General features: G+C 34.3%; 1 protein-coding gene across 9 annotated transcripts in view; it reads right to left on the bottom strand.

The window, feature by feature from the left end:
- Nucleotides 1-2,108: 2,108 nt before the first annotated feature.
- The window catches only part of brp (ELKS/RAB6-interacting/CAST family member bruchpilot), a 414,951-nt gene continuing 395,997 nt past the window's right edge, over nt 2,109-21,062 (bottom strand). For all 9 annotated transcript variants that reach the window (XM_073956928.1, XM_073956930.1, XM_073956931.1 and 6 more), the window contains 6 exons: nt 11,212-11,400; nt 8,855-10,891; nt 2,917-3,338; nt 2,709-2,843; nt 2,587-2,644; nt 2,109-2,245 (listed from right to left, as the gene is read on the bottom strand). In XM_073956928.1, coding sequence (XP_073813029.1) covers nt 2,210-2,245; nt 2,587-2,644; nt 2,709-2,843; nt 2,917-3,338; nt 8,855-10,891; nt 11,212-11,400 — 2,877 coding nt within the window. In that variant the 3' untranslated portion in view covers nt 2,109-2,209. The remainder of the gene's footprint in view (nt 2,246-2,586; nt 2,645-2,708; nt 2,844-2,916; nt 3,339-8,854; nt 10,892-11,211; nt 11,401-21,062) is intronic.

The raw sequence follows: 21,062 nt of genomic DNA, 5'->3' as shown, positions 1-21,062 counted from the left end.
AAACTGTTCAATACTTATCATTTTTCCTGGTCATTACTTATTGTAGTTCGAATAAGATGCAATAGTGGAGGGTACTATAGCCTATATATAATTGTTATTTCAATTGTGGCGTTCGGTCACTTTGACGTATAAGAAATGATCTTTCATTACCATTATAAATTTGCATAACATAAGATCTTAAGGTCTTCTATAGGAGACCACAGGGCCTTATAGTCTACTATTGAAGACGTCAAGGTCTTCTTGTAGAGAACGTTTGGTATGAAATCGTTCCCTTTAGTTTTCGTTTCAAATTCAGTTCGAATGTACGCAGAAACATCTGATTTGAGTGCTATCTTTTGGACAGAGAGGAAGGATGTCGAACAACTTCATATGAATTTTGATTCGAATTCTGAACTTTCTGCCAACTTTCGTACTAAATTTTAATAGAATACTAACTGTTGGGTTTGTTGTCAAGTTCCATTATATCATCAAATGTCCACAACCTTTATTCTGTCGATTATTACTAGACATTGGCTTTGCACAATTTTCAAAAATTCAAATATGAAAATTTTGATATTCTTGCGTGATTTTGAATATATTTTTCCACACTTTTATATATTTTATTATATTATGTGCAAACATGTATAACAAAAATATATATAAAATCTCTTTAAAAAATATCAGAATTTTTATATTCGACATTTTGAAAAATATGCAAAATCCGATGTCTACTCATTACAAACACCTGTCTTTGTTTTTGAAAGAAAATGGGAGAACATGTTTTTAAATGCTGAGAGTGAAAATATTTTCTATAACTTGTCTGTTCTTTAATGTTCTTGTTGTTGATAATATTGCTGGTTAAATTTGAATAATATGACTACATATTAATTAATAGTTTTCTTCTTCTTCTGCTTCTTATTGGGGGATTCTTTGCTGTTAATCTGTCTGCATCACTGGCTTATTAAATTTCCACTAAATTGTTTTGTTTTTGTCTGTTTTCATTTGGTTATTAATTTTTTATTACTATTACTAATATATACATCATTTTTATATAATATATTTATTTTTTTAGTTTCTTTTTTTTTAATTTAATATTCAACTTTACCTCACTTAAATAAATTTACTAACTATAACAAATTTGTGGGGGGACCGGGGGGAGGTTACTATATTTTAATTATTGTTAATATTCTTTTTTGTAAGATTTTTTTTTGTAATTTGTTTTTATTTTTTTATTTCTTTAATATTAACTACTAACATTTTCTCTTTTATCTGGTTGTTGTTGTTGTTGGTTGTCTTTTTTAAAGTGAATATGTGTTGGTTGTTGTTTTTGTTATTTGGGTTTGTTTTTTGTCTTGAGGGAATAATGCTGTATAATTTCCATAAGTATTTAGTTGTAATATTTTATTTTACTAATGTTTCCTTTATTTATATATTTTTTTTTGGTATTTGTTTTTATTTATTTGACAATTATAATAAACTATGATTTAATTTGTTTTATTTATTTATTTAATGATGACATCACATTATGTTTAATATGTATATATAAATTTTATAGTTTATTTTTTTGTTATAATTTTAACCAATTTTTTATATATATTTCTAATATAATTTATTTATGTATTTAGTCCAATTCAGTGGGTTTGAATACTTTTGTAAACTTAATTGAAAAAATAAAAATTAATTGAAAAAAAAATTAAAAAAAATTTAAAGCAATTAGCATATTTTTTAATTTTTTGTTTGTTTTGAAATCTTAAATATAAATATTATTTTTTATAAATATCGAGTAGAAAAAATATTCGAATTTATAAGATTTTGAAGAGTTTTGTTGGTTTTTAATTTTTTTCTTTCTTTTTTGTGGAGAGAGTTTAAGTTAGAGAGAGATTTTGTTTTTGGAGAGAGAGTTTTATATATATAGAGAGAGAAGTTTGAGAGTATGTATGGCAAAAATACTGCAGATTTTGTTTAAATGATATTTTTTTGGATTGTTGTGGCTTTGTTTTCCATTTGCTTCCGGTTGACTTGTTGTAGTTGGTTTTTTCTGGTTTTTTGTTTGTTTGTTGTTTCGAAGAAAGCAAAGAACATTTAATAAATGTACAAATATAAGAGTATAGAAACTGTAAACTGTAGTGTTTTGTTTTCTTGTAGATTAGTGTTGTAGAAGAGTATTTTTTTGGGTTTTTTGTAATCTTTTTGTTTTGTATCGAGTAATTTTTAATAACTATGTATATGTTTAGAAAAAGCTCTTTAAGAATCCAGCTGGTCCAGCCTGTAAAAAATAATAAGGAAAAAAAGAGGAGTATTATTATGAATATAAGTCATAAGATTTCTTGTTAATAATGGTAATTCAAATATTTGTTCTTAAATTTACAATAAAAAATGAGTGTGAAAGGCAATACTGAGAAATGTAAGTCAATACATATGCACATTTATGACAATGGACACTGTTTCGTATGAGTAAAATATCACTTATTCGCCCCAATGGTGCTGGACAATTCCGATAATTTGTAATCCAACGGACAGAATAAGTGTTTCGATATGTAAACTCATCTAATCTAATCTAAGAACAATCATAATGGAATAATTCCCAATACTTTGAAAACTACTTACATCTTGTTGTTGCTGTGTTTGTGCTTGTTTGACTTTTGCTTGGGCAATCTTTAAGGCTCTGCAATTGAAAACAAAATTATTAACAATTTTCAAAATTTAACAAACAATCTCTCAAAACATACTGTTGCAAGTCCATAATTGTCTTCTCCTTTGCATTCTGCTCCTCTTGAGACATTTGTACCAATTTGAGTAATCGTTCCGTTTCTGTTGCGGCCTTTTGATGTTCTTCTTTGGTTGTTTGTAATTCCTTGATGCAACTGTAAAATAAAAACAACAAAATAATTTTAATGAAAATTTTGCGAACAAGAAAAAAATCCTGCCGACACTTACGCTTCCAATTGCCTTTGAGTGTCCATGAGTTTTTTGTTGAGTTCTCCCGCTGCTGCGGCACCGCCACCTTGAGCCTGTATTTGTTTTTCCAACTGATCCATTTGTTCTTTTCGCTTGCGCAGCTGTACATCGAATTCGATCATTTTCTTTTCCTTCTCTTCGATATCTTTGCGTTTTGCTTCGATCTGTTTGCGTTGCTCTTCAATGATCTTGCGTTCACTTTCGACCGCCTTGGCTTGATTATCGATTTGTTTACGCACTTCTTCCAGTTGTTTCTGTTGTTGTTCCAATTGTTGTCGTTGGGCTTCGGTGGCTGCCGCCGTTGCTCCACCAGCTTGTGCTGCTTGTTGCAGTTGTTGTTGTAGTTGTTGAATTTGCTGTTGGGCAGCTTGTAATTGTTTCCCTTGTTCCTGATTGGCCAGCTGGGTAGGGGAGGATAAAAGATAGAAATTGTACATTTTTAATTAAGTCAACCGCAAAGAATATTTTTCAAGGATACTCAGACCACAAAATGTGGATTTTTTAAAAAATATTTTTTCAATGACCACAAAACTTGGAAAACTTGAAGAACTTTTCTCTGAGGACTACAAAACATGGATTTAAAAAAAATGTTTTTCAAAGACCCTCAGAACACAATACCCTCAGAACACCAAACGTAGAGTTTTTGAGGAATATTTTTTCATAGACCCTCAGAACACAAACTGTGAATTTTTAAAGAAGATTTTTCCACAGAACGTGGATTTTTAAAGAATATTTTTTCCACAAAAGGTGGATTTTTAAAGAATACTTTTTTCCACAAAACGTGGATTTTTAAAGAATATATTTTTCACAAAAGGTGGATTTTTAAAGACCCTGAGACCACAAAGCCTGGACTTTTAAAGAATATTTTTTCCACGAAACGTGGATTTTTAAAGAATATTTTTTCCACAAATCGTTGATTTTTAAAGAATACTTTTTCCACAAAACGTGGATTTTTAAAGAATATTTTTTCCACAAAACGTGGATTTTTAAAGAATATTTTTTCCACAAAACGTGGATTTTTAAAGAATATTTTTTCCACAAAACGTGGATTTTTAAAGAATATTTTTTCCACAAAACGTGGATTTTTAAAGAATATTTTTTCCACAAAACGTGGATTTTTAAAGAATATTTTTTCCACAAAACGTGGATTTTTAAAGAATATTTTTTCCACAAAACGTGGATTTTTAAAGAATATTTTTTCCACAAAACGTGGATTTTTAAAGAATATTTTTTCTTTTTTTGATTGTTTGAGTGGAGTATTCCCCCATTGGCTCAACTTCATTTATTACCCTCTATTACAGAGAGTAATGTTTTTCAAAACGAACTGACAGTGGAAAAGCCGAAAAGTGAGTGTGATTCTCATTCATATGAGAATACTAGACACTTAAAGAGTTCGGTTTTTCGCTAAAAAGGCATCATTTCAAAAACTGAGAAGCCAATTGATAATTCCCTTCGCCGGGATGAAATCATGATATTGGTAGCGATCAGTAAAATTTTGCAACACTGTCAGTTCGTTTTGAAAAACATTACTCTCTGTAATAGAGGGTAATAAATGAAGTTGAGCCAATGGGGGAATACTCCACTCAAACAATCGAAAATGAGATTGAACTTCAACAATAAACAAAACAAACAAAAAAACAGCCAAGGCACGGGCGGACTGGAGCTTTGTTAAAAACAAAAAAAAAACAAAATTCCAATAAACAACCTCACAGGCAACTGTGTTGGTGTTCTTTTCAACTCATAGAATTCGAAGAATTCTTAGTTGATACGTGCTGACATGTTGCAAAATATTTTGATTTTGGTGTTTCTTTGGAAAAGCCGAAAAGTGAGTGTGATTCTCATTCATATGAGAATACTAGACACTTAAAGAGTTCGGTTTTTCGCTAAAAAGGCATCATTTCAAAAACTGAGAAGCCAATTGATAATTCCCTTCGCCGGGATGAAATCATGATATTGGTAGCGATCAGTAAAATTTTGCAACACTGTCAGTTCGTTTTGAAAAACATTACTCTCTGTAATAGAGGGTAATAAATGAAGTTGAGCCAATGGGGGAATACTCCACTCAAACAATCGAAAATGAGATTGAACTTCAACAATAAACAAAACAAACAATATTTTTTCCACAAAACGTGGATTTTTAAAGAATATTTTTTCCACAAAACGTGGATTTTTAAAGAATATTTTTTCCACAAAACGTGGATTTTTAAAGAATATTTTTTCCACAAAACGTGGATTTTTAAAGAATATTTTTTCCACAAAACGTGGATTTTTAAAGAATATTTTTTCCACAAAACGTGGATTTTTAAAGAACATTTTTTCCACAAAACGTGGATTTTTAAAGAATATTTTTTCCACAAAACGTGGATTTTTAAAGAATATTTTTTCCACAAAACGTGGATTTTTAAAGAATATTTTTTCCACAAAACGTGGATTTTTAAAGAATATTTTTTCCACAAAACGTGGATTTTTAAAGAATATTTTTTCCACAAAACGTGGATTTTTAAAGAATATTTTTTCCACAAAACGTGGATTTTTAAAGAATATTTTTTCCACAAAACGTGGATTTTTAAAGAATATTTTTTCCACAAAACGTGGATTTTTAAAGAATATTTTTTCCACAAAACGTGGATTTTTAAAGAATATTTTTTCCACAAAACGTGGATTTTTAAAGAATATTTTTTCCACAAAACGTGGATTTTTAAAGAATATTTTTTCCACAAAACGTGGATTTTTAAAGAATATTTTTTCCACAAAACGTGGATTTTTAAAGAATATTTTTTCCACAAAACGTGGATTTTTAAAGAATATTTTTTCCACAAAACGTGGATTTTTAAAGAATATTTTTTCCACAAAACGTGGATTTTTAAAGAATATTTTTTCCACAAAACGTGGATTTTTAAAGAATATTTTTTCCACAAAACGTGGATTTTTAAAGAATATTTTTTCCACAAAACGTGGATTTTTAAAGAATATTTTTTCCACAAAACGTGGATTTTTAAAGAATATTTTTTCCAAAAAACGTGGATTTTTAAAGAATATTTTTTCCAAAAAACGTGGATTTTTAAAGAATATTTTTTCCACAAAACGTGGAGAATATTTTTTCCACAAAACGTGGATTTTTAAAGAATATTTTTTCCACAAAACGTGGATTTTTAAAGAATATTTTTTCCACAAAACGTGGATTTTTAAAGAATATTTTTTCCACAAAACGTGGAGAATATTTTTTCCACAAAACGTGGAGAATATTTTTTCCACAAAACGTGGATTTTTAAAGAATATTTTTTCCACAAAACGTGGATTTCTAAAGAATATTTTTTCCACAAAACGTGGATTTTTAAAGAATATTTTTTTCACAAAACGTGGATTTTTAAAGAATATTTTTTCCACAAAACGTGGATTTTTAAAGAATATTTTTTCCACAAAACGTGGATTTTTAAAGAATATTTTTTCCACAAAACGTGGATTTTTAAAGAATATTTTTTCCACAAAACGTGGATTTTTAAAGAATATTTTTTCCACAAAACGTGGATTTCTAAAGAATATTTTTTCCACAAAACGTGGATTTTTTAAAGAATATTTTTTCCACAAAACGTGGATTTTTTAAAGAATATTTTTTCCACAAAACGTGGATTTTTTAAAGAATATTTTTTCCACAAAACGTGGATTTTTTAAAGAATATTTTTTCCACAAAACGTGGATTTTTTAAAGAATATTTTTTCCACAAAACGTGGATTTTTTAAAGAATATTTTTTCAAAGACCCTCACAACACAAAACGTGGATTTTTTAAAGAATATTTTTTCAAAGACCCTCACAACACAAAACGTGGATTTTTTAAAGAATATTTTTTCAAAGACCCTCACAACACAAAACGTGGATTTTTTAAAGAATATTTTTTCAAAGACCCTCACAACACAAAACGTGGATTTTTTAAAGAATATTTTTTCCACAAAACGTGGATTTTTTAAAGAATATTTTTTCAAAGACCCTCACAACACAAAACGTGGATTTTTTAAAGAATATTTTTTCAAAGACCCTCACAACACAAAACGTGGATTTTTTAAAGAATATTTTTTCAAAGACCCTCACAACACAAAACGTGGATTTTTTAAAGAATATTTTTTCAAAGACCCTCACAACACAAAACGTGGATTTTTTAAAGAATATTTTTTCCACAAAACGTGGATTTTTTAAAGAATATTTTTTCAAAGACCCTCACAACACAAAACGTGGATTTTTTAAAGAATATTTTTTCAAAGACCCTCACAACACAAAACGTGGATTTTTTAAAGAATATTTTTTCAAAGACCCTCACAACACAAAACGTGGATTTTTTAAAGAATATTTTTTCCACAAAACGTGGATTTTTTAAAGAATATTTTTTCAAAGACCCTCACAACACAAAACGTGGATTTTTTAAAGAATATTTTTTCCACAAAACGTGGATTTTTTAAAGAATATTTTTTCAAAGACCCTCACAACACAAAACGTGGATTTTTTAAAGAATATTTTTTCAAAGACCCTCACAACACAAAACGTGGATTTTTTAAAGAATATTTTTTCAAAGACCCTCACAACACAAAACGTGGATTTTTTAAAGAATATTTTTTCCACAAAACGTGGATTTTTTAAAGAATATTTTTTCAAAGACCCTCACAACACAAAACGTGGATTTTTTAAAGAATATTTTTTCAAAGACCCTCACAACACAAAACGTGGATTTTTTAAAGAATATTTTTTCAAAGACCCTCACAACACAAAACGTGGATTTTTTAAAGAATATTTTTTCAAAGACCCTCACAACACAAAACGTGGATTTTTTAAAGAATATTTTTTCCACAAAACGTGGATTTTTTAAAGAATATTTTTTCAAAGACCCTCACAACACAAAACGTGGATTTTTTAAAGAATATTTTTTCCACAAAACGTGGATTTTTTAAAGAATATTTTTTCAAAGACCCTCACAACACAAAACGTGGATTTTTTAAAGAATATTTTTTCAAAGACCCTCACAACACAAAACGTGGATTTTTTAAAGAATATTTTTTCAAAGACCCTCACAACACAAAACGTGGATTTTTTAAAGAATATTTTTTCCACAAAACGTGGATTTTTTAAAGAATATTTTTTCAAAGACCCTCACAACACAAAACGTGGATTTTTTAAAGAATATTTTTTCAAAGACCCTCACAACACAAAACGTGGATTTTTTAAAGAATATTTTTTCAAAGACCCTCACAACACAAAACGTGGATTTTTTAAAGAATATTTTTTCCACAAAACGTGGATTTTTTAAAGAATATTTTTTCAAAGACCCTCACAACACAAAACGTGGATTTTTTAAAGAATATTTTTTCAAAGACCCTCACAACACAAAACGTGGATTTTTTAAAGAATATTTTTTCAAAGACCCTCACAACACAAAACGTGGATTTTTTAAAGAATATTTTTTCAAAGACCCTCACAACACAAAACGTGGATTTTTTAAAGAATATTTTTTCCACAAAACGTGGATTTTTTAAAGAATATTTTTTCAAAGACCCTCACAACACAAAACGTGGATTTTTTAAAGAATATTTTTTCAAAGACCCTCACAACACAAAACGTGGATTTTTTAAAGAATATTTTTTCAAAGACCCTCACAACACAAAACGTGGATTTTTTAAAGAATATTTTTTCAAAGACCCTCACAACACAAAACGTGGATTTTTTAAAGAATATTTTTTCAAAGACCCTCACAACACAAAACGTGGATTTTTTAAAGAATATTTTTTCAAAGACCCTCACAACACAAAACGTGGATTTTTTAAAGAATATTTTTTCAAAGACCCTCACAACACAAAACGTGGATTTTTTAAAGAATATATTTCAGAGTAAAGACTAGATCCATCTAAATGTTACTATTTTTTTGTCACTTACCTGACTCTTTTGCAACTCCTCCACCAACAATTCCAATTGCTGTTGGAATTGATCCCGTTGTGTGGTCGCCGCTTGCAATTCAGCCTTAATTTTCTCCAGTTCTTTATTAATTTCTTCATTATTGGCAGGTGCTGGTTGTTGTTGTTGTTGCTGCTGTGCTTGCTGCTGCGCTTGTTGGGCTTGTTGCTGTGCCTGTTGCACTTGTTGTTGTGCTTGTATCAGCTGTTGTTGCATCTTCTGCATTTGAGCATGTTGTTCCTTGATATGCTGATCCATCATCTGGATACGTTTATGCATCTCCTGCGCCGCCTTATCAGCCATATCGGCCTTGGCCTTTTCGGCTTCAATAACTTTACGATATTGTTCGATTTCTTGCGCTGAGGCACCACCTTGGGCGGCTGCTGCGCCAGCAGCCTGTAAAGCTTTGTCCGATTCTTGTAGTTTTTGTTGCAGTGTTTGGATTTCTTTTTGCATTGCCGCTAATTCGGCCAACTGGGCAGGGGTGGGTCCCGCTGGTTGGGCAGGAGCTGCCGCAGCTGCCGGTGTTGTCGCATGACCATTGCGCAGTTTGCGATTCTCTTCGCGGGCCTTTTGCAGTTCGGTTTCGGCATTTTGCAACTCTTTCTGGAAGTTCATGAGAATCTCTTGGCTCTTCTCCAACTGATGGACCAATTGTTCCCGTTCGATTGTCAACTGTTTGCAGTCGGCCTCCAATTGTGCCATGTGCTTTTCGAGCTGTGGATGAGGTTTGTCCGCCACACCGGTGCGCGCCGTTTGCCGCAGGGCCTCCTTTTCGGCTTCCGCTTTTTCGAGGCGATCGTGCAGACGACCCAATTCAGCAGACATACGTTCAAATTCAATGCGTGTAGATTCATTAGCTTCCTGTTGTTTAGCCAAATGCATTTGAGCTTTCTCCAATTCTTTAGCCAGTCTTCCGGCCTCCAATTCGGTAGCATCACGAGATTGTAAAGCTTTCTCTAACCTATCCCTTAACCTATCTATTTCTGTACGCTCTCCTGCTGTTACCGAAGCTCGCACTGACTCAGCCGGGCTGATGGCTGAAGATTGTTGTAATCTCAAACGTTCTACCTCCTTCAAAAGTTTCTCGTGCTTGTCTCGGGCCTTCTCGCGCTCGATGTGAGCTCTCTCCAACTCAGTGCGTTGTTTCTCTTGGCTGGCCAGCAATTTGGCCACCTCTCCCTTGGACAGTTCCAGTTGCAGTGATGTTTCGTGCAATTTGGACTCCATGTTTTGTATTTCGTTTTCAAGCTTCTCGTATTTATCGCGATATTTCTCAAAGGATTCTGATTCGTATTGCGACTTGCCACGAATAGTTTCCAGTTCCATGAGGGTCTTGTCCAATTTTTCGCGCAAACGTTCATTTTCCTCTTTGAGGCGTCGTGTTTCACGGCCAAAGGTTTCGGTGTCTTGCAACTTCCTAAGTTCGGCCTGGCTCTTTTCATAACGATCGCGCATCTTCTCCATTTCCACAGCATAGTGGGCAGCTTCTTCCTTGGCTGCTTCCACACTGGCACTGGCCTTGCTCTGGGCAGCATGGGCTCTCTCCAATTCATACGATACTCTCTCCAGTTCTGATTGCAAATGTTCCTTCTCGCCCTGGGTGCGGCGTAGATCTGTTTGGATTTTGTCATAACGTTCTCGGTGGTGTTCGAGTTCGGCTCGAGCATTATCCTCGGCCTCCTTGGCTCTGCTAAGTTGCAGTGCGGCCCTATCACAGGCCTCTTGCAATCTGGTACTTTCGTCTTGTAGTTTACGCAAATCTTCGCGGGCCTTTGAGGCAGCCAGTGAAGAACGTTCAGCCTCCACTTCAAGGCGGGCACGATCAGCTTCTGCCGTGTCACAGCGTGATTGCAAACGATAGATTTCATTTTGAGCGCGATCATATTTCTCCAACATTTTTTCAAATTCTTTGTTCGAGGTATCCTTCTCATCGATCAGTTTCTGACTGGCATACAAGGCCTTGTCGAGTTTCTCCTTGAGAATTTCCACTTCGGTCACCGCATCATCACGTTCCATCTGAAAAGGACGATAATAATGGTATTTCTAATGAGAAAAGCAAGACCACAATTCCAATTCTCTTGCAGAGATCAAAAGCTACAACTAACAAACAGCCAATCGGTTTGGTTGGTTCCAGTTGAGTTGAGGTTAGGTTAAGGTAGGTTAGATTATACAATATTGTTACGATTTCCAAATATAAGCATGCATTGTTCTTGCTTATTTCTTTTTGTTTATCTGTTTGTTTGTCTTTTGTTGTAATAGGTAGGTGGTTTTAAGGTAGGGGGAAATTTTGAAAATTTTCTTTGGGCGAGGAAAATTGGGGAATTTGTGTAAATTACCTGTAATTTCTGCTGTATGACATGGGATTTTTCATAGCGTTCTTTCAGTACTTCCAAATCGGTTTGCATTGCCTCACGATCGCGTGCTGCCTTTTGTAGCAGGGTCTGTGACGATTCGGAGCGTTCTTTGAGTGTTTCCAATTCATCGGAGAATTGATCACGCTCCTTTTGGACACGGGCAAGTTGCATCTACATTTACATTCGATTCGATTTGTGGGTTTTAGTAAGTTATTTTGGTTTGGGTTTTTGTTTTTAGGTTTTTTTGTTATTTCAACGACAACAACAATAACAACAGGGTTATGTACACAAGTCAGTCGTTACATGAACATCAAAGAAACATTTTGTTGTTTGTATGAGTAGATAGAGATGAGTAGATAGAAAGAGACAGACAGAGATAGTAATAGAGTTATAGTATGTTATATAGTATTAGTTGTAGTGGTAGTTGTAATACACATTAAGGAAGTTATTGGTTATTTAGTATAGACTTTTACACATATACACACATACATACACATTTACTTTAGATACAATTAGTTTTAGTTAGAATACAATACATATTACATATACACATATTTATGTGGATGCAGTCTAAGCATTGGCGTAGCTTTCTTAAAATATATCAAAAGTTTTTTCTGTATATAGCCATCAGGATCAGCGACAAGTAGTATGAACGTACAATTCTTTAACATTAATCACCCTGCCCCCAATGAAGGTAAAGTCGAGTATAGGTGGTACTAAAAAAGCACATTAAAATTATGTTTTTCCCACTCAAGGGTCACAAGTTTTTCCATTAAAAACACGTGATTTTAAGGGAAGAAAATTGTGATCGTGCTTAAGCTTAACCCGGTAGTGAACTCCTACCATTAAGAGATTCGCAAATGAAGGGGTTTTAGGGTTTACAGAAGTGTAACGACTATTTTCTTGATACTTGGTCGCCTCAACGACTATCTGGCCAAGTAGTTGTGGCGAAGCAACCATTGAATTTTTAGTTTTCATTTGTTGAAAATAGTATACACACTTTTTGTTGTTTAAAAATAATTTTTTCAGTCTCATCAGAACTTTCACTCGTAATTTTGTTTCAACAATAAATATTCATTAAAATTCTTTTTTTTTTTTTAAACAGACGCGTTTTTAAGAAATATTAGTGCTTTCCACATTGGTGACCCCGTACATTGAATACGATGTCTCGCGAAGAAAATTCTGCAAACGCAAACCTTAGCGTTGGTGATGGAGTCAATAACAACGAAACAATTCCTCAATCAGTTCAATTTTTGTCTCAACAAATTTCAGCAACAGCTGCCGTCAAAATTCCCCCGTTTTAGAAACACAATCCTAAATTGTGGTTCATTCAAGTGGAGGCAGTTTTTACATTGGATGAAATAGCGGCACAGGCAGACAATATCATGGAGCAGTTATCTCCTTCTATTTCGACGGTTTCAAATAGCCCAATTTCCCTTAATGCAATACTGGACAAAATAGATGCACTTGAGAAACGCTTTGTGGACACGCGATCTCATTCACCCGATGTTAGAAGATTTAATCGACGCACAAGAAGCAGATCAAGAAGCCGCAACAGTAAAAAGAAATATTGTTGGTATCATAACACTTTTAAAGACAAAGCCTTAAAATGTGTTTCCCCATGTTCGTTTCAAAAAAACTAATTTCGAAGTCGGACGTCGCGGCATCCGAATTTATGATCAATACGTCATGCCGCCTTTTTATTAGAGATCAATGTTCCAAATATGATTTTTTGGTAGACACTGGAGCTGACGTTTCTGTTGTACCAAAATCCTTTCTCAAGAAGTCAACACTTATCATAAACAATAATAGTAGTGTCATTAATTTTTTTGCTGCGAATGGAACACCAATTAAAACATTCGGAACCAGTATTGTCTCATTGGACTTAGGTCTCCGGCGCAGTTTCAAATGGAGATTTGTTATAGCGGATGTAACCAAACCAATAATCGGTTCAGACTTCCTAACACATTTCCATATACTTCCAGATTTGAAAAATAAGCAACTAGTTGACGGCAAAACATTAATGAAGTCCCAAGCAGAGCTTGCAAATATATCATGGAGTAGCATTACTGCATCATGCAAAAGCTCGTCGTCTAGATTCAGAGAAGTTAGCAGCTGCGAAGAAAGAATTTGAGTACATGCTAGAACATGGAATAATTCGTCCTTCGAATTCTGAGTGGTCCAGTTCATTACATATGGTACCCAAAAAGGATGGAACTTGGAGATGCTGTGGAGACTATAGAGGTCTTAACAAAAAAACTATTCCGGATCGATACAACATTCCTTTTTTGACAGACTGCAACCAAAAACTTAACGGATGTACTGTTTTCTCAACATTGGATTTAGTCCGCGCCTATCATCAAATTGACATTCACCCTGATGACATTAAAAAGACAGCTGTTGTAACACCATTCGGTTTGTATGAATATTTGAAAATGCCTTTTGGATTAAGAAATGCCGCTCAAAGTTTTCAACGCCTAATGGATAATGTTCTTCGCGGATTAGATTTTGTGTTCTGCTATTTGGATGACGTACTGATAGCTTCTAAAAACCAGGAGGAGCATTTAGAACACCTAAGAATTGTTTTCCAACGGTTTAAAGATTACGGCATCGTTTTAAACCAATCAAAATGCAAGTTCGGACAATCTGAGGTAAATTTTCTCGGATTAAAATTAAATTCCCAAGGTTTTATGCCAATGGAATGCAAAGTTCAAAAAATTCAGCAATTTCCAAAACCGAAGACTATTCAGGATCTTCGTCAGTTTTTAGCCATGGCAAATTTTTATCGCCGATTTTTACCGAATGCTGCTGAAATTCAAATACCACTCAATGCTTATCTTCAAGGTGCTCGAAAAAAGGATAAGCGACCAGTTGTTTGGACAAAGGAATCAGAAGAAGCTTTCGATCGTTGCAAATTATTACTTGCTAATGCTGCATTACTTTCACATCCCAATCCTAATGCCACACTAGCTCTTAAGGTAGATGCTTCAAATTTTGGCATTGGCGCGGTGGTCGAGCAATTGGTAGACAACAACTGGCAGCCATTAGCGTTTTTCTCTAAGAAGTTAAGCCCATCTCAAACTAAATACAGCGCTTATGATCGGGAATTGCTTGCCGCTTATGAAGCAATACGCCATTTTCGGTACATGTTAGAAGGACGCAAATTTACATTGTTCACCGATCACAAGCCGTTGTGTTTTGCATTCCATAAAAATCCTGATAAATCGAGTCCAAGACAATGGCGACATCTGGATTTGATTGGCCAATTCACTACAGACATTCGTCACATTTCTGGTCGAGACAATATCGTTGCTGATACATTGTCCAGAATTTCGGATATATCCACAATTGACTATACAAGTCTACATTTGGCACAAGAAAATGATGAGGAACTACGTCAACTGTTATCATCAAAATCAAGTCTTGAAATTAAGCCTTTTCAAATTCAAGGAAGCAAAACTGAAATATATTGTGACACCTCAACAGGTAAAATTCGACCTTACATACCTAAAGAATTGCGCAAATCAGTATTCGATTCAATTCATGGTCTTTCGCATCCGGGAACTCGGTCTACTCGAAAATTGCTGTCTCAACGATTTGTGTGGCCCTCAATGAATCAAGACGTTGGCAGATGGACCAAAGCCTGTCAAGCCTGCCAATCAAGCAAAGTTACTCGTCATACAAAATCTCAATTGTCTCGTTTTGAAATATCGACCAGAAGATTTGCGGATATTCATCTTGACATTGTGGGTCCATTACCTCAATCTGAAGGGTTTCGTTATATTCTCACGATTGTTGATCGTTATACTCGATGGCCGGAAGCGGTTCCAATTAAAGATATTACATCGGCTACAATTTGTGAAAATTTGTTCTCCGCATGGGTTTCAAGATTCGCATTGGGTTAAGAGAAGATACTGTGAGCATTGATCGACTCAAACCTGCCTATATAGCAGCGGACGCAACCACATCGTCCGAAACGCCCTCAAGACGAAAGCTCAAGGTGCGTTTCGCACTGGAAGGGGGGTAATGTGGCGAAGCAACCATTGAATTTTTAGTTTTCATTTGTTGAAAATAGTATCTTCTTCTTCTTTATTTGCGGATCCGTTATTCGGATATAAAGCGATCATACAATAGTTTACATTACATTTATATAAATCATATGTACATGTTATGTTATTTTATTTTATGAAATTATAAACAGCTCTCGATTTTTAGCAGCATGTAGCAGATTTGTTTCATCTCTGTATCCTGTCCACTCTTGGATGTTACTTAGCCAGTATATCTCTCTTCTGCCTCTTGGTCGTTGTCCTTCTATGTTGCATTTAATAATGCATTGTATAAATCTGTATTTGTCATTTCTCATCAGATGTCCAAGGTATGCGATTTTTCTCGATTTGACCGTGTGTAAGAGTTGCCTGTCGACATGCATTCGTCTGAGAACTTCTTGGTTTGAAATGTGCGATGTATAGGGTATCTTAAGTATTCTTCTATAGACCCACATTTCAAATGCTTCAATTCTTTTTTGATCTGCACTTTTGATGGTCCAAGTTTCTACGGCATATAATAGTATAGACCAAATATAACATTTGACGAATCGTATCTTGGTTGCGAGACTTAATTCGTGATTTGTAAAATGTGATTTGGAAAATAGTATACACACTTTTTGTTGTTTAAAAATAATTTTTTCAGTCTCATCAGAACTTTCACTCGTAATTTTGTTTTAACAATAAATATTCATTAAAATTCTTTTTTTTTTAACAGACGCGTTTTTAATAAATATTAGTGCTTTCCACATAGTTACCTCTTTAAGGAAAACCTTATCCCGCAATTTGATTCGCACAGCGATGAGAAGCGCATGGTCGTCATTAGTACAAGCCACTACAACTTTTTCAGATGTAATTCGAAACATTTTAGTTGTAATTCGTAACATTTCATTTTTAATTCGATAATTCCATTTATAATTCGAATTATTCCATTTGTGATTCGAACTACTCCATTTGTAATTCGAAATATAATTCAAATTTCAAATAGAATGATTCGTATTACAATCGGAATAATTCAAATTTCAAATGGAATAATTAGAATTACAAATGCAATATTTCGAATTACAACTTGAATAATTCGAATTACAAATGAAATGTTACAAATTACAAATATAATTCTCAAATTAAAATTAAAATAATTCGAATTACATCTGAGAAAGATGTACACCTTTTTAAATGTAATTCGAAACATTCCAATTGTAATTCGTACCATTTTATTCCTTTTGTAAATCGAAACAATTTCGAATTATTCTAGTGGTAATTCTACACATTCCAGTTGTAATTCGTAACATTTCATTTGTAATTCGGTTATTCTATTTGTATTCGAATTTTTCTATTTGTAATTTGAATTATTCTATTTTTTTTCGAATTATTCCATTTGTAGTTCGAATTATTCCATTTGAAATTCGAATTATTCCATTTGAAATTCGAATTATTCCATTTGAAATTCGAATTATTCCATTTGAAATTTGAATTATTCTATTATGTAATTCGAATTAATCTATTTGAAATTCGAATTATTCCATTTGTAATTCGAATTATTCCATTTGAAACTCGAATTATTCCATTTATAATTCGAATTATTTTATTTGAAATTTCAAATGAAATCATTCGAATTACAAATGGAATAATTCGAATTTCAAATGGAATAATTCGAATTACAAATAGAATAATTCGAATTACAAATAAAACAATTCGAATTGCAAATAATTCAAGTTACAAATAGAATAATTCGAATACAAATAGAATAATTCGAATTTTAAATGGAATAATTCGAATTACAAATGGAATAATTCGAATTTCAAATGGAATAAATCGAATTACAAATAGAATAACTCGAATTACAATTGAAATGTTTCGAATTACAAATAAAATGTTACGAATTACAAATGTAATTCTCGAATTACAACTAAAATGATTCGAATTACATCTGAAAAATTCGTATTTGTAATTCGAGTTATTCTATTTGTAATTCGAATTATTTTATTTGTGATTTGACATGTTTTTTTGTAATTCGAATTATTCCATTTATAATTCGAATTATTCCATTTGAAATTCGAAACAAAAATATTAAACTTTTTTATTTGTATAGGTTTTATATTTAGATTTTTGGAAATACAAATTTCAAATGGAATAATTCGAATTATAAATGGAATAATTCGTATTGAAAATAAAATAATTCGAATAACAAATAGAATAATTCGAATTACAAATAGAAAAGTTCGAATTACAAATGAAATAATTCGAATTACAAACGGAAAAATTCGAATTACAAATGGAATAATTCGAATTACAATTGAAAGGTTTCGAACTACAAACGGAATTCTCGAATTACATCTGAAAAAGGCGTAGATTTGGGCAAACCTAGTTTCAAATCGATGTTCATTTTTCTTTCCTATTAAATACTTTCCAGACCGATATCTGTAGTGCGATTCTCTAACTCATTTTTTGAGTTAACGACAAATGTCGGTAAAATTAAAACGCGAAATTATGAATGAAAAGTTCAAATAAAAGTTGACGACACTGGTGCTATCAAAAAAATATCTTTAATTACCGAATTTATAAGCATTTCAACATTACCGATTTTTGTCGGTAACTCAAAACGTGTGGTAGAGAATCGCACTACTGATCTTCGGAGTTGATTCATAAAAGATATCGTATTTCGGTGGTGGAACTAGGTAGTTCCGGTACTACCCAACTCTACTATCTGGATTATACTCTGGTTTATTTGTTCTCCTCGGAATAAACCCAGGATTCACATATTACAGTTTGATCATAAACCATACTCGGTTACCCCTCAACCTTATAGAGGAGAGTTCTCCACCATTTATCTATTTAATTTTGCCATGTGAGCGGCAATATATGCTGGAATTCCTGCTCCGAGCTCTTTAGGTCCGTGCAGGGATAAAGTCGAAGCCTTGACCATCGATCTGTTCCGTTTACCAGCTCCGCATCCACCACATGACAACAGCAATGGGAAGTAATGGATTTAGGGAATGGGAGCATTTCCGAGGCTTTGCCGCAATAGAAGATATGTTGCTGCATGCTGTGCCAGAACATCTTCCAGCGTTGCTCCAACTAGATCGTTGGAATACGATAGTTCCTTGCAGTCTCTCCAATAACAACAAACGCAGCCCCTTTCATCCCAAGATGTTGTTAAGCATCCCGGGAATGCATCGTTCCTGCAATTCAATTGTAACGGCCTCTCAAAAAAAAAAAAAAAAACTCAGCAAAATAGTGATCGTGATCCAGAAAACAAAACTCACCGTCTCTTGTCGCTTGCAAAGTTGCGATAGCTATACTGTTTTGCGAAAGAATAGTACAAGAAGCGGAGGAGGAGGACTTGCCTTCCTTATACACCAGTCTAGAACTATCTGGCTTGAGCTTGATTCTAGTAACCCATACATAAAATTTATGATTACTGCTACCCCCGTAAAGTGTGGGACTGTCGAGGTAGAGTAGTCTAATATGCACATGACGCCGATGAATAGTTGTGCCATGCGTTATTTGCCTGATATTGGTTCACTTTTGGAGGGCAATAACGGTATGGTGCTATGCGAGCTTCAATGATCACCATGGGCTTTGGCATTCCGTCATAGGCAATAACCAGAGGCGTAGAACACTGACTGAGCAAATTGAAGACTACTGTTTGCCAGACACCACAATTGTAGCACTCTGATAAACAATGTGTCCTGGCATCCTGTCATTTCACTGGGTTCAGACAGACCACCTTCTTATTATTGTCTCCGTTAGCATACATCCCCGACTTCATAATCTTTTGAACCATAAGAAAGCTAATTGACAGGGGTTCAAAGAATTTATCTCAGATCATCGAGATAATTTTCCGGGACATAATCACTCCTCGCCCAGGCAACATCAAATTTTCAACGTTGACAAAATACCCCTCAGTAATGTTGGCAACACTTTCTGATTATTTCAGACATATAAAACTTTTCTACATGTGGTGTCTTAGGACACGCCATTCGGATTCGACGATAAACTGTAGGTCCCATATCATTGAGCTAATATAAATCGGGGTGCACTATTTGATATGAGATAAATCTTCCTTGTCCATTCCTGTAGTCAACAGGCTAGTACGCGAGTATACTCGTAAGCGGAAAAAATAGCTGGACCTCTTGAAACAATGCACCATTGGTACATGATTAAGTAAATTGTGAGCAATGGTTAAATAACTCTCGAATCCGGGAGAGAAGGATGCTAGAACAGCTGTTACATTCAATGGAGCCACGGATCCGATGATATGTGCTTGTTGTTTTAACAGACAATTTATAGAGCACCCAGAGAGTGGTATGGAGTGTATAAAAGACCGCTCAGTCGAGGAGGTATCACTACAATTTACAATGAGCGGTATTGCAGATATAATCTGAAACGCGAAATCATCCAAAGCATTGGACCCACACGAAATCTCAATGGTTATGCTTAAGCAACTGTAGCAGAAGCCAGGAAAGTTGGTAAGGTTTTCTCCTTGCTGAAGCAAGACCGATCTTCCTCTTGTCGCCAGGATGAGAAACTGTTTCCCACTTACCCAACATCAGCATGGATTCCGGAAAATGCACAGTACCACTACAGCATTACATGCCATATCGACACATATGATTCGAATACTGATCCTGAAAAGGCCGTGTGGCACTTGACCTATCGAAGACCTTCGATGCCATCAACCTTGCCAAGCTGTTCGAGGACTTAGAGAAGATTTCCCTCCAGTCGATTTTGAAACGTTGGATAATCAACTATATGTAAGGACGCCAGTCGTTTGTGGAATTCCGAAATAAAAAGTCGAAGACCCATAGAGATAAACAGAGTTGATATCTCAGAAACTGTGCAAACTTCTACCTTTCTAAAATTCCACACCCTTCAGAGGGCATAGAGATCGTAATGTATGCCGATGATTATACGATCTTGGTGTTAGGTCATATCGTCTATGACATTTGGAATAGATGAAATATCTAGATAGCTGACTTAGTGCAGTTCTTCCGTCTGAGGAATATCAAATATCCGCTAAATCTACTGCCACACTGCTCACCACCTAGACGGCTTAAATGAGACTGCCCCTGAAAAAATCGGTTGATGTTGACCAGACTGCAACCTCTAACTATCCCAAGATATTGTAAACTTAGAGAGAGTGGTTATGTCGTCCGCTAAAGCCACAGCTATTTGCGACAAGATCAGAAGTAGGAACCAGATCTTCAAGTAACAAGTCGGGAGCAATTGGGATGCTGAACAAGAAACCTTGTTTGTCACTTATAAATCAATAGACGGTCTGTGGTAAATGTTGTATGCAAACGTTAGCAGTGGAAGAATATTGCAACATGCCACAATTTCGCCCCGGGTCTGTAATAGGGTCATGAGAAGGCATGACACCAACTGACCATCTTAATGAGAAGGCGAAGATTTTGCCGATGCATCACACAACAAGATGTTGTCGATGCAGTACCTGCTTGGGTGTTATCGCCGTGAGCATCCCTGGCATAATTTTGTGGACAGGCTTCCCCCACCCAGGCGCGCCAGGAGAGATCCAAGGGTACAAACGAGAACCTTTAGATAGCCACTTCAGTCTGTCCGTCTGTTATAATCACTCTAGCGTCCGCAATAATCGAGAGAGAGAGAACTCTAAAATTTTGCACCAAAGTGTTATACCATAGGCACATAACGATACCTTCCGATTTAAGGTATTTTGCGAATTTTAGCTACATTTTCCAAGAGGTCAAACAACTCAAAAACGGTGGAGATAGATCCACGTTTTGACCACATATAATGGTACCTCCCGAT

Source organism: Musca autumnalis, unplaced genomic scaffold, assembly GCF_047663935.1.
Source record: "Musca autumnalis isolate F117 unplaced genomic scaffold, ASM4766393v1 scaffold_5, whole genome shotgun sequence".
NCBI classification, from domain to species: Eukaryota; Metazoa; Arthropoda; class Insecta; order Diptera; family Muscidae; genus Musca; species Musca autumnalis.
The sequence above is the reverse complement of the archived record's forward strand: the minus strand, read 5'-3'. Positions and strand labels throughout refer to the sequence as shown.